The 16,524-nt window shown below is 41.8% G+C and overlaps 1 protein-coding gene across 1 annotated transcript in view; it reads right to left on the reverse strand.

Moving 5' to 3' along the window:
- LOC117390139 (A-kinase anchor protein 6) overlaps positions 1–16,524 on the reverse strand; it is a 56,566-nt gene that overhangs the window by 27,930 nt on the left and 12,112 nt on the right. The window contains exons 7-10 of the mRNA XM_055230941.1: positions 14,290–14,430; positions 13,307–13,489; positions 12,668–12,919; positions 6,433–6,555 (exon numbers count right to left, since the gene is read on the reverse strand). Of these exons, the coding sequence (XP_055086916.1) occupies positions 6,433–6,555; positions 12,668–12,919; positions 13,307–13,489; positions 14,290–14,430 (699 nt within the window). The remainder of the gene's footprint in view (positions 1–6,432; positions 6,556–12,667; positions 12,920–13,306; positions 13,490–14,289; positions 14,431–16,524) is intronic.

Below are 16,524 nucleotides of genomic sequence, written 5' to 3' on the forward strand. Positions count from 1 at the left end.
TATGGAGGGAGAGAGGGAGGAGGTGAGGAGCAGCCTGAGGCCAGTGGTGCCTCTGTGACCCGCTCAGACACACCTGTTTACAGAAGGACTGCACAGAAAGAGGAGAGATAAAGGAGGGAGAAAGGAGGGATAGAGGAGGGAGGGAACAATGTAGCTAAGTCTGTTTTAATACAGAGATTTTGAAAAATAAAACAAATAAAATCAATATATATGAGTGTGACGATTTGCAAGATCAACCAAACCTACAAGAGAAATGACCAGGCGAGACTCCAGGTGTAAACCCTCTGGTTGTGGGGCAGAGCCACTGCAAGACTATTACACAACTGTCACAGGAAAGAATAAAAAACAAGCCAAAGGTGTGTGGTATTTTGTGTTGAGGTGACCTGCCCACTCGTGTGTGTAACTGCTGAGCTATTGAGACGAGACAGAGAGAGAGAGAGAGGGAGAGGAGAGAGGGAAAAGGAGGAGGAGAAAGAGAGAGAGAAGAGCAGGAAAGGGGGAGGAAGAGAAAGGGGGGGCAGAGGGAGAGAGTTAAAGAGAGACAGAGAGGGAGAAAAGAGAAAAAGAGGGAGAGAGAATGGGGGGATGGTGAGATAGAGGGAAATAGAAACTAAATTATAATGAGAGAGGGAGGAGAAGGGACAAAGAGGAGAGAGGGAAGAGGGAAAAGGAGGAGGAGAAAGAGTGAGAGAGAAGAGGAGGAGAGAGAGCGAGAGAGAGAGAGAGGGAAAGAGAAGAGGAGGATAGAGGGACAGAGTTAAAGAGAGGCAGAATGGGGAGGAGACGGGGGAGGGAAAAAGAGGGAGAAAGGATGGTGGGTATTGTGAGATAGAGGGAGATAGAAAGAGAAACAGACTAAATTATAATGAAAGAGGGAGGAGGAAGGACGGTGAAGAGAAAAAGAAAGGGAGAGACAGAGAAAGAAAGAAAAAAGGAGAAACAACAATAGTGACAAGAGAGATGAGTGAGAAGGGATGAGACAGAGAAGGAGAGAGAGATTTGAAGATGGAAATTCATTCCTAAATCCTCGGTGCATCTTACAACAACTTCTTCCATGTAACTAATAAACAAAAGCAATATTGAAACCAAACTGCGATGAAACTTTTCAGTCCCTGCTCCGCTGCTTTTAATGCTTCCTCTGTCGCTGTTTACTTGGACACTTCAGGCCTGGCACTGAGTCTGGAAATAAATCTGCTGAAATTCAAATCAAAGTCAAGACAATTAAAAAACAAAATTAAACCAAGAATCAATTATGCCCAAGGATTTCATCTGGAGTTTTGTCAGGGCCGAGCAGCAAGAGAGAGACCTCACAATTTGTTTCTCTCCTTTCCCTCCCTCTTTTCCTCTCTCTTCCTCTCCCTCCTCCTCCTCCTTCTCCTCTCTGTGTCTCTCTCTGTCTCTCCCTCCTCCTCCTCTCTCTCTGTCTCTCTGCCTCTTCCTCATTCTTCTCTCTGTGTCTGTGTCTCTGCCCCCTCCTTCTCTCTCATTCTGTGTCTCTCCCTCCTTCTCTCTCATTCTCTCTGTGTCTCTCCTTCCTTCTCTCTCTCTCTGTATCTCTCCCTCCTTCTCCCCCCTCTCTCTCTGTGTCTCTCCCTCCTCCTTCTCTCTCTCAGTCTTTCTGTGTCTTTCCCTCCTCCTTCTCTCTCTGTCTCTGTCTCTCTCCCTCCTTCTCTCTGAGTCTGTCTCTCCCTCCTCATTCTCTCTGTGTCTCTCGCTCCTCCTTTTCTCTCTCTGTATCTCTCCCTCCTTCTCTCTCTCTGTCTCTCTCCCTCCTCTCTCTCTGTCTCTCCCTCCTCCTTCTCTCTCTTAGTCTCTCTGTGTCTCTCCCTCCTCCTTCTCTCTCTCAGTCTTTCTGTGTCTTTCCCTCCTCCTTCTCTCTCTGTCTCTGTCTCTCTCCCTCCTTCTCTCTGAGTCTCTGTCTCTCCCTCCTCATTCTCTCTGTGTCTCTCGCTCCTCCTTTTCTCTCTCTGTATCTCTCCCTCCTTCTCTCTCTCTGTCTCTCTCCCTCCTCTCTCTCTGTCTCTCCCTCCTCCTTCTCTCTCTTAGTATCTCTGTGTCTCTCCCTCCTCCTTCTCTCTCTCAGTCTCTCTGTGTTTCTCCCTCCTCCCTCTCTCTCAGTCTCTCTGTGTCTCTCCCTCCTCCTTCTCTCTCTCAGTCTGTGTCTCTCCCTCCTCCTTCTCTCTCTGTCTCTCCGTGTCTCTCCCTCCTCCTTTTCTCTCTCTGTATCTCTCGCTGCTTCTCTCTCTGTCTCTCTCCCTCCTCTCTCTCTGTGTCTCTCCCTCCTCCTTCTCTCTCTCAGTCTCTCTGTGTCTCTCCCTCCTCCTTCTCTCTCTCTGTCTCTCTGTGTGTCTCTCTCCTCCTTCTCTCTCTCTGTGTCTCTCCCTCCTCCTTCTCTCTCTGTCTCTCTGTGTCTCTCCCTCCTCCTTCTCTCTCTCTCTGTCTCTCTGTATCTCTCCCTCTCTCGTGCGTGTGTCTTATTACAGGCCTGTGATTGATGCGTGTATCCTTTCGTTCTTATCGATCTGCTCTGTCCATATTTCAGAGCGGAGGAAAGCGTTTTTGAAAGCGTTCTGTTTGTGGCTATCTCTGCTCATCTCCTCCCTCTAATTCTCGCCGTGTGTTTGTGATAGATGCCTTTTATGTTTATTAGCTGCGACTCTGCTCTGGCGCTTATCGGGCCCTGTAAAATGACTCAATCACGCTGAGATTTCTGGGTAATTTATGAAGTCGGGAGAGCGGTAATCATTTGGGAAAAGGCGCGTGGGGCTGTATTTGGATAATGTTGATGAATGGTGCGTTTGTGGGCGTCGTAAAAAAGGGATACGGACGACATAATGCTCTTCTCAAAGTGATTTTTATTGGTTATCTGTGAATGTAAAAGACGCGAGGACAAGAAACATGAAGCATTTATTAAACAGGAGGAAGAGGAGGAGGGAGGAGAGAAAGAGGAGAGGAACGCAGGGCTAAGAAATAAAAACTTTATAGCAATCTGACCCTCTCTTCTGCTCCTCTGACCCTCTCTTCTGCTCCTCTGACCCTCTCTTCTGCTCCTCTGACCCTCTCCTCTGCTCCTCTGACCCTCTCCTCTGCTCCTCTGTCCCTCTCCTCTACATCCTCTGCGCCATCTGACCCATTCCTCTATGCCTCTTATTTCCTTACAGCTCTAATCTCATGACCAAACCAATATTAAGGATATTACAAAATGTCTGACGTACAAATCAATACTGGACAAAATCACAATTTGAGAACGCAATCTTTGTCTTTTTTTTTTTTTTTTCATAGCAGTCATTTAACATAAAGAAACAGCTTCTCCCTGCTGTAAAAATGCTAATACCATCGACATCTCCTCTGTGTCCACTCTTGTGTTTCAGTTAGCGTGTTAGCATGTTGTCACTGTTAGCGCGTTAGCTGTGGGTAATGGGATTCAAAGGCCCAGCGTCTCCCCTATCACTGCCCGATCGATAAACACTTTGACTGGGCTTCGTCTCAGCTCTCCACAGCCTCTCAGCACGGTCCCCCGGGAAGACCAGTTACACACAACAACAGATGTTTAGACCTGCTTCAGACATGATTTAGTCCTTGTGTAGACCGGGTTTAGTCCTGGTTTGGACCTTGTTTGTTTCATAATTAATCCTAGGTTTTGCGTAGGTTTTGCCTTGGATTGTTCCTTAGGTTGGGCTCAGGTTTTGTCCAGCATAAATCATGGTTCAGTCCTTGTTTAGTCCTGGTTTAATCCTGATTTTGTCCTGGTTTAGTCTTCGCATAGTACTGGTTTAGTCCCGGATTAATCCCAGTTAATACCTTTTATAGTCCAGGTTTAGTTCTGGTTTGGTCCTGGTTTAGTCTTGGGTTCATTCCTGGTTTGGTTCTGGTTTAGCTCTTACATAATCCTGGTTTAGTCTTGGTTTAGTCCTTTCATAATCCTGGTTTAGTCCTGGTTTAGTCCTTTCATAATCCTGGTTTAGTCCTTTCATAATCCTGGTTTAGTCCTTTTATAGTCTTAGTTTAGTTCTGGTTTGGTCCTGGTCTAGTCCTGGTTTATTCCTGGTTTGGTTCTGGTTTAGCTCTTACATAGCCCTGGTTTAGTCTTGGTTTAGTCCTTTCATAATCCTGGTTTAGTCCTTTCATACTCCTGGTTTAGTCCTTTTATAGTCTTAGTTTAGTTCTGGTTTGGTCCTGGTCTAGTCTTGGTGTATTCCTGGTTTGGACCGGGTTTAGCTCTTACATAGCTCTGGTTTAGTCCTGTTTTACTTCTGGTTTAGTTCTCATACTCTGTCACACACACAGAGCGTAGAAGAGCCAGCTGGACTCTGTGGCCTGAGGCGGACTGTGGGGAGAGGGACAATAAAGAGACTGAGCGAAGCGACCAGAGCCAAAAACTGAGAGAAAAGACACTAATTCAACCACCAACACTATACAGCTCAAACAAAGGATCCTCTGCTCTCTCCTCTGACCCGCTCCTCTACATCCTCTACTCCTCTACATCTTCTGCTCCTCTGCTCCTCTGACCCTCTACTCTGTATCCTCTGCTCCTCTGACTTTCTCCTCCGCGTCCTCTGCTCTCTGTAGTAGTAAAATCAGTAGTAGAAATAGTAGTAAAAAATAATAGCGGTAGTAGAAACACAGTAATAATTTGCATTCTTTCAGAGTCACCTGCCGCTGCATTCTCCACACTGCGTCTTTAATGGCACTGTGACTATCTCTCCCCTCCTCAAACGCACACGCTCGCTCGCCCAAAACAGCGGCGCAGTTCGGAGCTTCAAAGTCCAGATGAACGATGCCTTTTCATCCTGTGCCCGCGCTCACACTTTATTTAACGAGACGAGCCAATTAACACATTCTAATTGAAGCTAACCGCGGCTAACGCTACTGTCGGCTCCTGGCACACGCACCAAAGAGAAGCTACATGTGTAAACAACAAACAGCAAATAAACAAACAGGGAGGGGAGGGGTTAGACCTGGTTTAGGGTTAGGTCTTGGACTGGTTTTGGGTTTAGTGCAGGTCCAATCCAAGACTTTTTAGCCCCGTCTTAAATCTGGTTTAATCTTGGTTTAAGTCTTAGGTTTGACCTTGAATTGACATTGAATTGGCTCTTAAAATAACAGTGTTTAAATGTAGTCCATTATTCATTCATTCCCACAACCAAAGCCCATCTGCACCAACGGCCTTCACCAACCACTCCCACCGTAGTCACCCATACACAGACAAGGTAGGTGGAGTGTCTTGCCAAAGGACACAGTAATAGTAAGCACTATTTGGACCTGGTGAACCTTTGTCTTGTCATTAGTTTTTTCATCTTTTTAGTCCCTGCTTCAGTCCTTGTTCAGTGATTTTTTTCAGTAGGTCAGTGCCATTTTAGTCCTGGTTCAGTCCTAGTCCTGGTTCAGTCTTGGTTTAGCTCTGGCTCAGTCCAGTTTCAGTCCTAGTTTAGCACTGGTCTTGTTTTAGTCCTGGTTCAACCCTGTTAGAGCCCTGGTTCAATCCAAGGTTTTGCGTAGATTTTGCCTTGGATTGTTCCTTGGGTTGGGCTCAGGTTTTGTCCAGCATAAATCATGGTTCAGTCCTTGTTTAGTCCTGGTTTAATCCTGATTTTGTCCTGGTTTAGTCTTCGCATAGTACTGGTTTAGTCCCGGTTTAATCCCGGTTAATATCTTTTATAGTCCAGGTTTAGTTCTGGTTTGGTCCTGGTTTAGTCTTGGGTTCATTCCTGGTTTGGTTCTGGTTTAGCTCTTACATAGCCCTGGTTTAGTCTTGGATTAGTCCTTTCATAATCCTGGTTTAGTCCTGGTTTAGTCCTTTCATAATCCTGGTTCAGTTTTGATTCAGTCCTGGCCTTGTCCTGGTTCAGTCCTAGTTTAGTCCTGGTCTTGATTCAGTTCTGGTTGTTGGATATTGGGGCAGAATAGCTGATTTGGAGCGGTCTCTGGGAACATGTAAATATATGTAAAACAGTGTGGGCCGATCGCTGTTGCATTTGTTTGCATTCTCTATGTAAATACCCATCATTCCTTCCCTAGCTCCTCACTTGTTTCCTCACTTGTTTCCTCACTTGTTTCCTTCACTAATAAAACGCTGTAAACACAGTTGCACTGTTTGGAGAGCGTAGGTTAAATATATTCTATTTTAACATACATTTTACACACTTTAAACGCTTTCTATTTATTCTTATATTTTACTATTTGTGTAAAAATGTTATCCAGAATGTATTAAAATAATGAACTGCAAAGAGGAAAAAGATGTAAAAAATGATGTAGTCTTTTCTTAGTTCTGGTTCATATCCGGATTTGGACCTGGATCAAGTTTAAGTCCAGATCTTTAGTCCTAGTTTAGTTCTGGTTTAATGCAACTTTAGTCCTGCTTTAGTCTTGGTTCAGTCCTGGTTCAGTCCTGGTTCAGTCCTGGTTCAGTCCTGGTTCAGTCCTTATATTTACCAGGTGAGTGGACAAGTACGCTTTGAGGCTCTCCAGGTCTTGTCTGGGTTGGGTCCAGTTTTCGGTGCTGTCCAGTGAATCCTGAAGCCATGAGATCAACCCATCCAACTTCTGCACGAGAGACTGAAAAAACCCAAACATATATACACTTAATTGATATGATTTAAATGCAGTAAATGGAACGTGACATTGCTTGGTTAACTCACTGATTCATTTAAATGTAGTAATAATAAATGTACTGTTGATGTACTTATTTTTCTCTATGAGACATTTGAAAATCCAGAAATCTTGAACCACAATGTTTTTTTATAAATCATAATAATTTGAATCCTCAACTGTCTGCAACTGTTTCGAGCCGATGTGAGCGCTAAAACGTCAACAAGATATTATCAAGGGATGCAAAGTTAATGGCTTTTGGTGTTGTTAAAAATATTAAAATGTCAAACTCCATTTCGATAATAAGGAATGGGCTTGATATGCAATACTGATTCTGATACCACAATGATAATTAAATACACTCAGTACTAAAATATACTTTTTTAGTTTCGATACCTGTTCAAAAGAGTATCTAGTCTCGATACTAGTTTTAGTATTAATTACTATCTCACTTTCAATACTTTCGACAGACCTTGTTGCACCTGTGATGTATTTTTATAATCATTACAGTTCTATCACACCTTTATTGACCTTAGAATAATGATATTTTCCCCATAAGACCATTAGGAGAAGAGTGTTATTAGGGCTGCACGATACTGGACACAATACTTGTTATAAACTGCAATGTCAACACTGTGATATTTTAATATACTTTTTTATCATTTCAGTTATATTTAAAAAAAAAAAAAAAAAAAAAAAAAGTGCATGCTTTAATTTACTTCTGAATACTGAAAAACATCTAAATTAAAATTTAACAGAGACAAAAACTTTATAGGTAAGCTCATGAACCAAATCAGTTTTATTTAACAAAATGATTTTAAAACACAGTGCAGTTTTGTCAGATGCAGAACCTTGTTGCTACTGCAATATATTGAGTATGTTGAAATGTCAATAGGGGTCACTGGAGAAAGGATGAACTGATCTATAATAAGTAAACTGCCTGAAAAATGCATAAAAGTCTCATAAAGAAAGAAACGAGAACAATGTCTGCATGTATTATTTTTGCATTGCATTGGAAAATCAAACACTAATCGATACTAAAACTTGTATTCATTTGAGCAGAGCATCGATACTAAAAAAGTCCCATTCAAAAATGGGACAGAAATGAACTTTTCCTGAACGATGTTGAGCTGTATCAGAATAGACTAGTATACACCCCTGGACCACTATGAACCTACTGCACACTGAGGATTACACACACGTATAACACACATGGGGATAGAGAACAAAGTACAAACATTTAATGTTGAAAATCACTTCTATCAATTTTATTGTAGAAAGAGTGTTTTTATTATCAAGAGTCGAGTCTATTTCTTAGTACCCAAACTGAGTTTGAATTTTTTGTATCGTGACAACACCATTTTGTGCACTACATGAACCTCAACCAATATGTTGAGGGTCTATCAGTTTTGCAGTTTTGAACAGGAAGTCAATGGACCTGATCAATATTATGGTTTACAATGAACAAAATGTAAAACACTGGTCTAGGTATGTTAAAGTTTGAAATAATGAGAACTAGAAAATAAAACATATATTTCTTCTTTAAATAACTTGACTACATTTGCTGGTCGCTGCGCCCACCTCTGCAGATAAGAGTAAAAGAGTTTAATGAATTCTGGGAGTAAGAGTTGGCGTCTTGGGTAAATGTATTAAAAGAAAATTAAAACTAAAAAGGCACGAGCAAATAGGCAGGGAGAGAATGAGATGAGAAATGAATAAATGTATAAATATTATAATAGAAACGGACAGTTACAACAGCCACAAGAATAACACACGAGAGTGGAGAAATACTGCCATCTAGTGCTCAGTTCAATCACAAACGTCCCTACACCCTCAGCATTAAACACACACACACATTTTGTGTGAATTTTGTCATGCCCTGGTTTAGTCTTGAGTTAGACCTGGTTAGGCCCTAGTTTACCCCTGGTTTAGCCCTGGTTTAGTCCTGGATTAATCCAGAGTTAGACCAGGTTTAGTCCTGTTTTAGATCTATTTTAGACCTGGTTTAGTCATATTTTGTTCAGGTTTAGTGCAAAGATTAAATTTGACTGAATATTATAATTTGCCAAACATTTCAGTAAATCATGTTAAGCCTGGTAAGGCTTTGCAACCTTAATGTACAAACAGGTTTATTATTTTTGAACTATTTGAAATATCTTGGTTTTTAAATTCATATAACTATTATTTAAATGTAATTGTGTCATCTATGCAAATATAAAAAGTCTTACCCTCACATTGTTCTATATGGAGTTACAGAATAGCAGCCATGTTAGCATTAGCGCTAGCAGGAGGTGATTAGGATGTAGGAAGTGTTTTGTTTTGAGGTGAAACGCTGCAGGCTCTGAACCTCCACAGAGAAATCACAGCAGGGGTTAAAGGGCAAAGGTCACAGCGTCCAACAGCGACCCCACAGTGAACCGGCTCCAAACAAGACATTTACATGAAGCGAGACATGGGCGAGTGAACAAGTGTAAGAGAGAGGAGAGAGAGACAGAGGCGAGAGGGGGAAGAAATCCACAAATGTTTTCCCTGATTATTGTTTATCAGTGACAAGCTCCATTCTCTCGCCGTATTTATCCAACCACAACACAACATCTGGGAGGGCATCTGACACACCACAGCATCTGCAGATTAACTAGAGACATTTGACCTGCCCCCATCTCAGTCTAACACTACAGGGACACAGGAGGATGGGAGGGCATCTGACACACTTGGGTATAGAAAGATGATTTAGATCATCATTACTAGTCCTTGATTTAGTCTTTATGGGTTTTAATCCTGGTTTTGTTCTGGTTTAGACCTGTTTTAGTCCTGGTTTAGTCCTGGTTTAGTCCTGGTTTAGTCCTGGTTTAGTCCTGGTTTAGTCCTGGATTAGTCCTGGATTAGTCCTGGATTAGTTCTGGTTTAGACCTGTTTTAGTTGTGGCTTGGTCCTGCTTTAGTCCTGGTCAGCCCTGGTTTAATCCTGGTTTAATCTGGGTTTAGTCCCTGGGTAGCCCTGATTTAGTCCCTGTTTTAAATCCATTTAGCCATTTTAATCCCCGTTTAGTCCTGGTTTAGTTTGGGTTTAGTCCGGGTTAAGTCTGGGTTTAGTGCGGGTTTAATCTAGGTTTAATCCAATTTTAGTTCTGGTTTGGTCATAGTGTAGGTCATGGTTTTGTCCTAGGATGGATTTGGGCCTGGTTTAGTCCTAGATTTTTTGTAGTTTTTTTCAGTTGGATTACAACACTGCAGCCTTGTGGCCACTTTAAGTATCTCTCTCTCTCTCTCTGTCTCTCTCTGTCTCTCTCTCTCTCTCTGTCTCTCTCTGTCTCTCTCTGTCTCTCTCTTGTTCTTCCTCAATGCATCTCCACCTTTCCGCTCCGTATCACACGCCTCCTCCTTCACTTCCTCATTCTGCAGCGGCTCGTCTATCGCCATGACGACTCAAGCTAATTAAGCAGCTAATCGCTAATTACAGGCGCGCGGCGTGTCATTTACAAAGGTGCAGGATTGAGAGGCCGCGATGAGCTGCCTCTGTCTCACGTCTTCATTTCTAAACACAAGCATTCAATATTTTGGCATTTACAAATGTGTTTACGGACAACGATTTAGACTGCAGCAAACTGTCACAGAGCACGATTTATGGAAGCGCAGAGAACAGCAACAACTTTTACCATTGTGGGGGTTGTTATCATGTTGTTTTACCATTTCAGTGGTGTATTGATACTTTGCAGCTGATGTCATCAACATTCTCTGGGGATGTCATGCTAACTGTAGGCACTGCTCTTTCTGAGGCTTGTTAAACTTTAATCTGAGCTTTATTTGAACACAATCTGACCAGAAAGAGCTGATTAGTTGGAACAACAACAGGTGAGTTGATTTATGTTGTTAAAAAGGTCTCTCACACATAGAATTACAGTCTCAAGCTAGCTAGCATTAGCCAACAGTTTTTCAGTTTCACCTTCACCTTTTTGTTGAAAATGAAATGCATAATGCGCTATAATGGGTTTGATGATGAGTTGTGCTGTTTTAAGCACTTTTACTTTTCTACTTGGTCACTTTCTACCGCAGAGCAAGGATAAAAACAACAGTGAGGCCCGTAAAAACCGCTCATCCTTGGAGCACATGGCTAATTAGCGTTAGCGTTGTTGTCTGGCTGCATTTACGAAGTTGAGCGTCGACACCAAAGGCTAAATGAACATATCAAAGAGCTATTACTGTGTTTTAAGTGTCTGCGGAGCCTCCACAGTCAACGCTTTCAATATTATCTTGCAGACGACATACCTCCTTTCACTACTTAAGAATTGATCATATCTCCATTAGATCCCTGCCCCATGTCTCTCCTCTGTTTTAAATGACAGTATAAATGAGATCAGCCTGAGGATGACAGGAGCAGACAGGAGCAGACAGGTCGTCAGTCGATTGACATTAAACTTGTCAAAGTTCAACACGTGTGAATGAGAATGAGGAGGAGCTGACCAGGGACTGGGGGTCACTGTGTACAAGGACAGAGCAAAACATGGGTTAGGTGAGTTGATCCAAAGTAGTCTTTGTTTCCACTTGTTTACTCCAGGTTTAGTTCTGTTTAAGTCCTGCTTTGGTTTTGTTTTAGTTCCCCTTTAGACCTCATTTAGGGTGGATTTACACTTCCTGCATGGCCCAGTTCAAGTCCTGGTGAATTTCATTTTGCTCTTGTGTGTGAGTGCAAGTGTAAACATTCCCTCCTTAGACCCAGTTTAGTCCTGCTTTAGACCACATTAAATTTGGTCCTTGTTTAGTCCTAGTTTAATCCTGTTTTAGTCTTGGCTTAGTCCTGTTTCAGACCACTTTAAGCCCTTCTCTAATCTTGGTCCTTGTCCTTACCCATCCATCTTCCCCCTTCGCTCTCACTTAGCTCAAATTGACTTGTCTCCAGCTGTAATAATAATGTGACAGTCATAATGTTGACCTCATCTTCGTCTCTGAATCTGAACCAAACCAAATGGGATCAAAATCTCACCGATCTGTGGCCAATCTCTGCTCCCATAATTAAAGATGGCCGCCTCTCCCCTCTGCTTTGGCATTTGCTTGTATTGAATATGACAGATATGAGCGATTAAAGGAGCGCGTCGCCTGATCAATAAAGTTTGTGTCGATCAAACTTGACCTTTTGGAGGAGAGGTGATGGATTAGACGGAGAGGAGGAGAACGCAACGACCTCATGCATCAACCCGACGAGAGAAGCAAGACAATATGGACCAACCGGCCAATCACAGAACAGAGTTTAAAGGCCTCTGTGATGCATTATTCAGTGGTTTTAAACTACTTTAGCTTTGGTGTTTCTTGGATATAACTTAATATCATGTGTCTTTAAAATACCACAAGGCTTTTGCTGCAATAGAATTTAGGTTCAACAGAACTAAAACCAGGTCTATGGTAAGCTGTTTCCTCTTAGATTTATAATTCATGAGGTATTTAAGAGGTATTTAAAGTCATCGGCTTCTTTTGAAACTTCATGCTTCAAAGTGATAGTTTTGTCACTCATTTGAGCATTGCAGAGGCCATAGGAGGAATGGGTGGGGAAAAAGTGCATTTGTTTGCGTATACCACTTCATTAAATGTGGAAATGTCACAATATGACAATTTTACCATAATAAAATGGGATTACAATTCAATTTTATCATCATATCGCCCAGAACTACTTTACATATAAAAAATATTACTAATCAATTCTATGTCAAGTTGATATCAAACAGACCCTGACCAGTGGCCACATTTTGGGAATCACTGGTATAGGCAATAGTATGAATTTTATTTTCTCCTTGTGCTCAACATTGACCATATAACACTGAAGACAACTAAAAATATTCAACAGCAACAACATAAAAAGACATTTTTTTAAATAACTAAAACTATGAAGATATTTGAACATTTTATGTCAGATTCTTCTTCTTTCTTTGTTGTCACGTTTGCAAATTGCAAATATTGCAGATGTGAGCGTATTGTTATTTTCTCAATGAATTAATGTATTTCTTTTTTTCTTGTTTTGATGTTTTTATTGTTGTGCAAATTACAAATATTGAGGATAAGGTGAAGAACACAAATAGATTTTCTGTTACCTCCATTCTGCTCCAGACTCGTGGGTCCTGTTCAGGGATTTGAATGTGCTGTAGTAGTTTTTGGACCAAAGCGCTTCTTCCTGCTCCGTCTGTAGGGGGCGCTGTGACCCCTCTGTCCACTGTCCCCGCCTCCTCTTCTGAATGCAGATCACTGATTCGTCCAGATTCAAGGCTCTCGTCCAATGAGGGAGCAGCATCGCTGGAGGAGGAGGGGCTAAAACGAGGGGGGAGGAGCTGACGTCTCAGTGGGAGCTGGAAAAAAAACATTCTTAGATTTTAACAGCCAGTGTCAGCACACTACCATTTACTACTACTACTACTACAACTACTACTGCTACCAGCTATAACAGGTGATAAATGGTGAAAAAGATAAATGACTAAATGCTTTAGTCCTGGTTTAGACCTGGTTTAGTCCTGGTTTAGACCTGGTTTAGACCTGGTTTAGTCCTAGCTAATTTAAGGCCTGGTTTCTTCAATGGAACATGCACTTGTACTAAGTTGTGGAAGTTCAAGATAACCCAGAGATAGTATCCATACATCTGTAACAGAAGCATTTCTTTGCATATGAAATGTTTGAATTTACACATGGTCCATGTTTAACTAATAACTCAGACACATCTACAGCAGGTTTGTTTTTACCTGTTGTCTGGGCAAAGGAGACGGATCCTCGCTCTCCTCCACGCTGCTCCCAGTCTCTGCTCCGGTGTCCAGGCTCTCCCAGTCCGAGTTCAGGTCCTGGTTTAGATCCTGGTTCAATTCTGTCAGATCCCAGTCATCCACATCTTGCAAAGCATCATGGGAAGGATCGCCCATCTTTGAGCCCTGAGGCATAAAACAGAAAACAGACATGGTTAGGTTTTAGTTTTACCCTGATTTATTTGATATATCCATAAACATGGGTTCAGCTTCCTGTTGGTAGGTGACATTTTGAGGACTTTTGCCGATTCAAAATATGTAATAATGTTTGAACTGTTTATTGCCATGGTGCTTCATCACTTTGAACCCCATTAAAATTATCTTATGCAATTTTGTTGGGGGTTCTCCAAATAAAAATAATCATGTATATTTATATTCAATGAGAAATGTCCTGAATGGGTAACAAGTAGCTCACAAAACATGCATCAACTAAAATATTAACCCCAAAAGTAAACAAATATGACTATACATTCATTCAAGCTACCCTCTCTTCAGGCAGCATTGTAATGTTGTATATTTTTAAAATATTGACATTGATACTGCAGCTAATGTCATCAACACCCCCTGGGGGTGTGCAGCTAACTGGAGGCCCTGCTATGTCTGTGACTTTAATCTGAGCTTTGTTTAACAAAGTCTGACCATAAACATAGCTGCAACAACAACATGTGAGCTGATTTGTGCTGTCACTCAAATAACATTACAGTCACACACTAACTAGCATTAGCCAACAGTTTTTCAGTTGGTCAATCTCACTTTTTGGGTTGAAAATCACACAAACCCTAAACAGGATCATGAACGTACATGGATCATGAACATGAATGTATTGATCATAGGCTTCCCCCAGAGTCATGTCACTGCAAAGTATCAGTTATTATTCGATATATCACCCACTTTAGATAGTTTCCAGGTGACTGTGTGTTACTGACCAGAGGCATGGACTTGGCCAGAGTCTCTAGATTCATGGTGAGAATCTCAGTTTTCCGCAGCTGAGCCGGAAGAGCTAAGAACTCCTCTGACCCAAACCAGTGCTGCCGATGAGGGCTGAGCTGAGAGGAACCATGGACGCTCTGAAGGAAAGAAGGAGGTGAAAAGGAGAAAAAGAGAAAGAGAGGAGGTAAGGCAAGGCAAGGCAAGTTTATTTGTATAGCACAATTCGTACACAATTCAAAGTGTTTTACAGAATAAGAAAGACATTAAAATCACACAAATCAAAACATAAATAATCACCCAATCTGCAACTCTCTCACCCACTCGTTTGTACCCTTTAAAAACTCTCTCTCTCTCACTCTTTAAACACTGTCTTGCTCAGTTTAAGAACTTTCCCATTACTTTACAAAAAACTTTCCTGTCACTTCTCAAATACTTTCCTGTCACTTTACTATGTCTAATAAAAGTCCATCAGTCCATGTTTCTTTTGTCATCATAAAATTACCATTAAAAGAGAAGAGTGCAGAACCTTTCAGTCGTATGCACAGCTAAACAGAACCGTTTTGAGCCTGGACTTAAACATTGTCAAAGTCGAGGCTTGTCTCACATCTTCAGGAAGAATGTTCCCATTTTTAGCTGCATAAAACTGAAACGCTGATTCCCCATGTTTAGTCCTGACTCTGGGCACCAGCAGGAGGCCGGTCCCTGAAGTCCTCAAATTGCGAGATGGTTCATATGGCACTAAAATGTCGGAGATATACTTTGGACCTAGGCCATGGAGAGACCTATACACAAGCAGAGCTGCTTTAAAGTCTATTCTTTGAGCTACAGGAGCCAGTGCAGAGACCTGAGCACAGGACTTATGTGCTCGTACTTCCTGGTTCTAGTCAGGACCCGAGCAGCAGCATTCTGGATGTACTGTAGCTGTGTTAAGGCTCGTTTGGAGAGGCCAGTGAGCAGGACGTTACAGTAGCCTAACCTACTGGAGACAAATGCATGGAGAAGTCTCTCTAAGTCTGGCTTTGACATTTTACCTTTGATTTTGCAATGGTTTTTAGGTGGTAAAAAGCTGCAGATGTTATTGATTTGATGTGGCTGTTAAAGTTCAAGTCTGAGTCCATTGTTACCCCTAGATTTCTATCCTGATTTGAAGGTTTTAGAGAGAGAGACTGGAGGTGACTGCTGACACTTTCTCTATGTTTCTGTGGACCAAAGATGATGACTTCAGTCTTGTCTGAGTTTAGTAGAAGAAAGTTGTTTTGCATCCACACACTGATCTCTTGGATGCAGTGAGTGAATCCACTGGTCCATATTCACCTGCTGCAGTGAGACATAGATCTGAGTGTCATCTGCAGAGTTGTGGTAAGACACATTATTGCTGCGTATTAACTGACCTAACAGCAGCATGTAGAGATTGAACAGCAGGGGTCCCAGGATTGAACCCTGGGGTACCCCACAGGTCAGGGACATTTTATCTGATATACATTTTCCAATTTCAACAAAGAACTCCCTCTTTTCTAAATAGGACTTGAACCAGTTTAGTGCAGTACCAGAGATGCCCACCCAGTCCTCTAGTCTCTGTAAGAGAATCCCATGATCCACAGTGTCAAAAGCAGCACTCAGATCTAACAGGATCAAAACTGAGACTTTGCCTGCATCAGTTTTCAAGCGGATGTCATTTGTCACCTTGATAAGAGCAGTCTCAGTGCTGTGGTGGGGTCTAAAACCTGATCAGAAGACATCAAAGGAGTTGTTCATTTCGAGGAAGTTAATAAGTTGTTGGTAAACAACTTAAGGACAAGGACTTCGCCTAAAAACGGCAGATTTGAGATCGGTTATTGTTCAATATTGGTAACTAGGAAACCATAAATAACAAACAGGGCAAAAATATAAGATTTCACCGCCGTAAAAACACAGTCCATTGTAAAAACTGAATTTCAATTTCACCATTCAGAATTAGTTTTAAATGTGTTAATTGTTATGGGAACGGTCCTACTTCTTCATCATTCTGAAACCCATGGATGTACTCTGGCATCTTTGAACAGGAAAAGGCTATTACTAAAATTTAATTACACTAAGACAGTATTATGCAAGTGCTACAGGACAGAATACAGAAAAAAACAGGACTAAAGGAGGACTAGAGCAGGACTACAGCAGGACTACAGCAGGACTAGAGAAAGACTAGAACAGGAATAGAGGAGGACTAGAGCAGGACTAGAGTAGGACTATACCAG

This window comes from Periophthalmus magnuspinnatus, chromosome 22 (genome assembly GCF_009829125.3).
Source record: "Periophthalmus magnuspinnatus isolate fPerMag1 chromosome 22, fPerMag1.2.pri, whole genome shotgun sequence".
Classification (NCBI taxonomy): domain Eukaryota; kingdom Metazoa; phylum Chordata; class Actinopteri; order Gobiiformes; family Gobiidae; genus Periophthalmus; species Periophthalmus magnuspinnatus.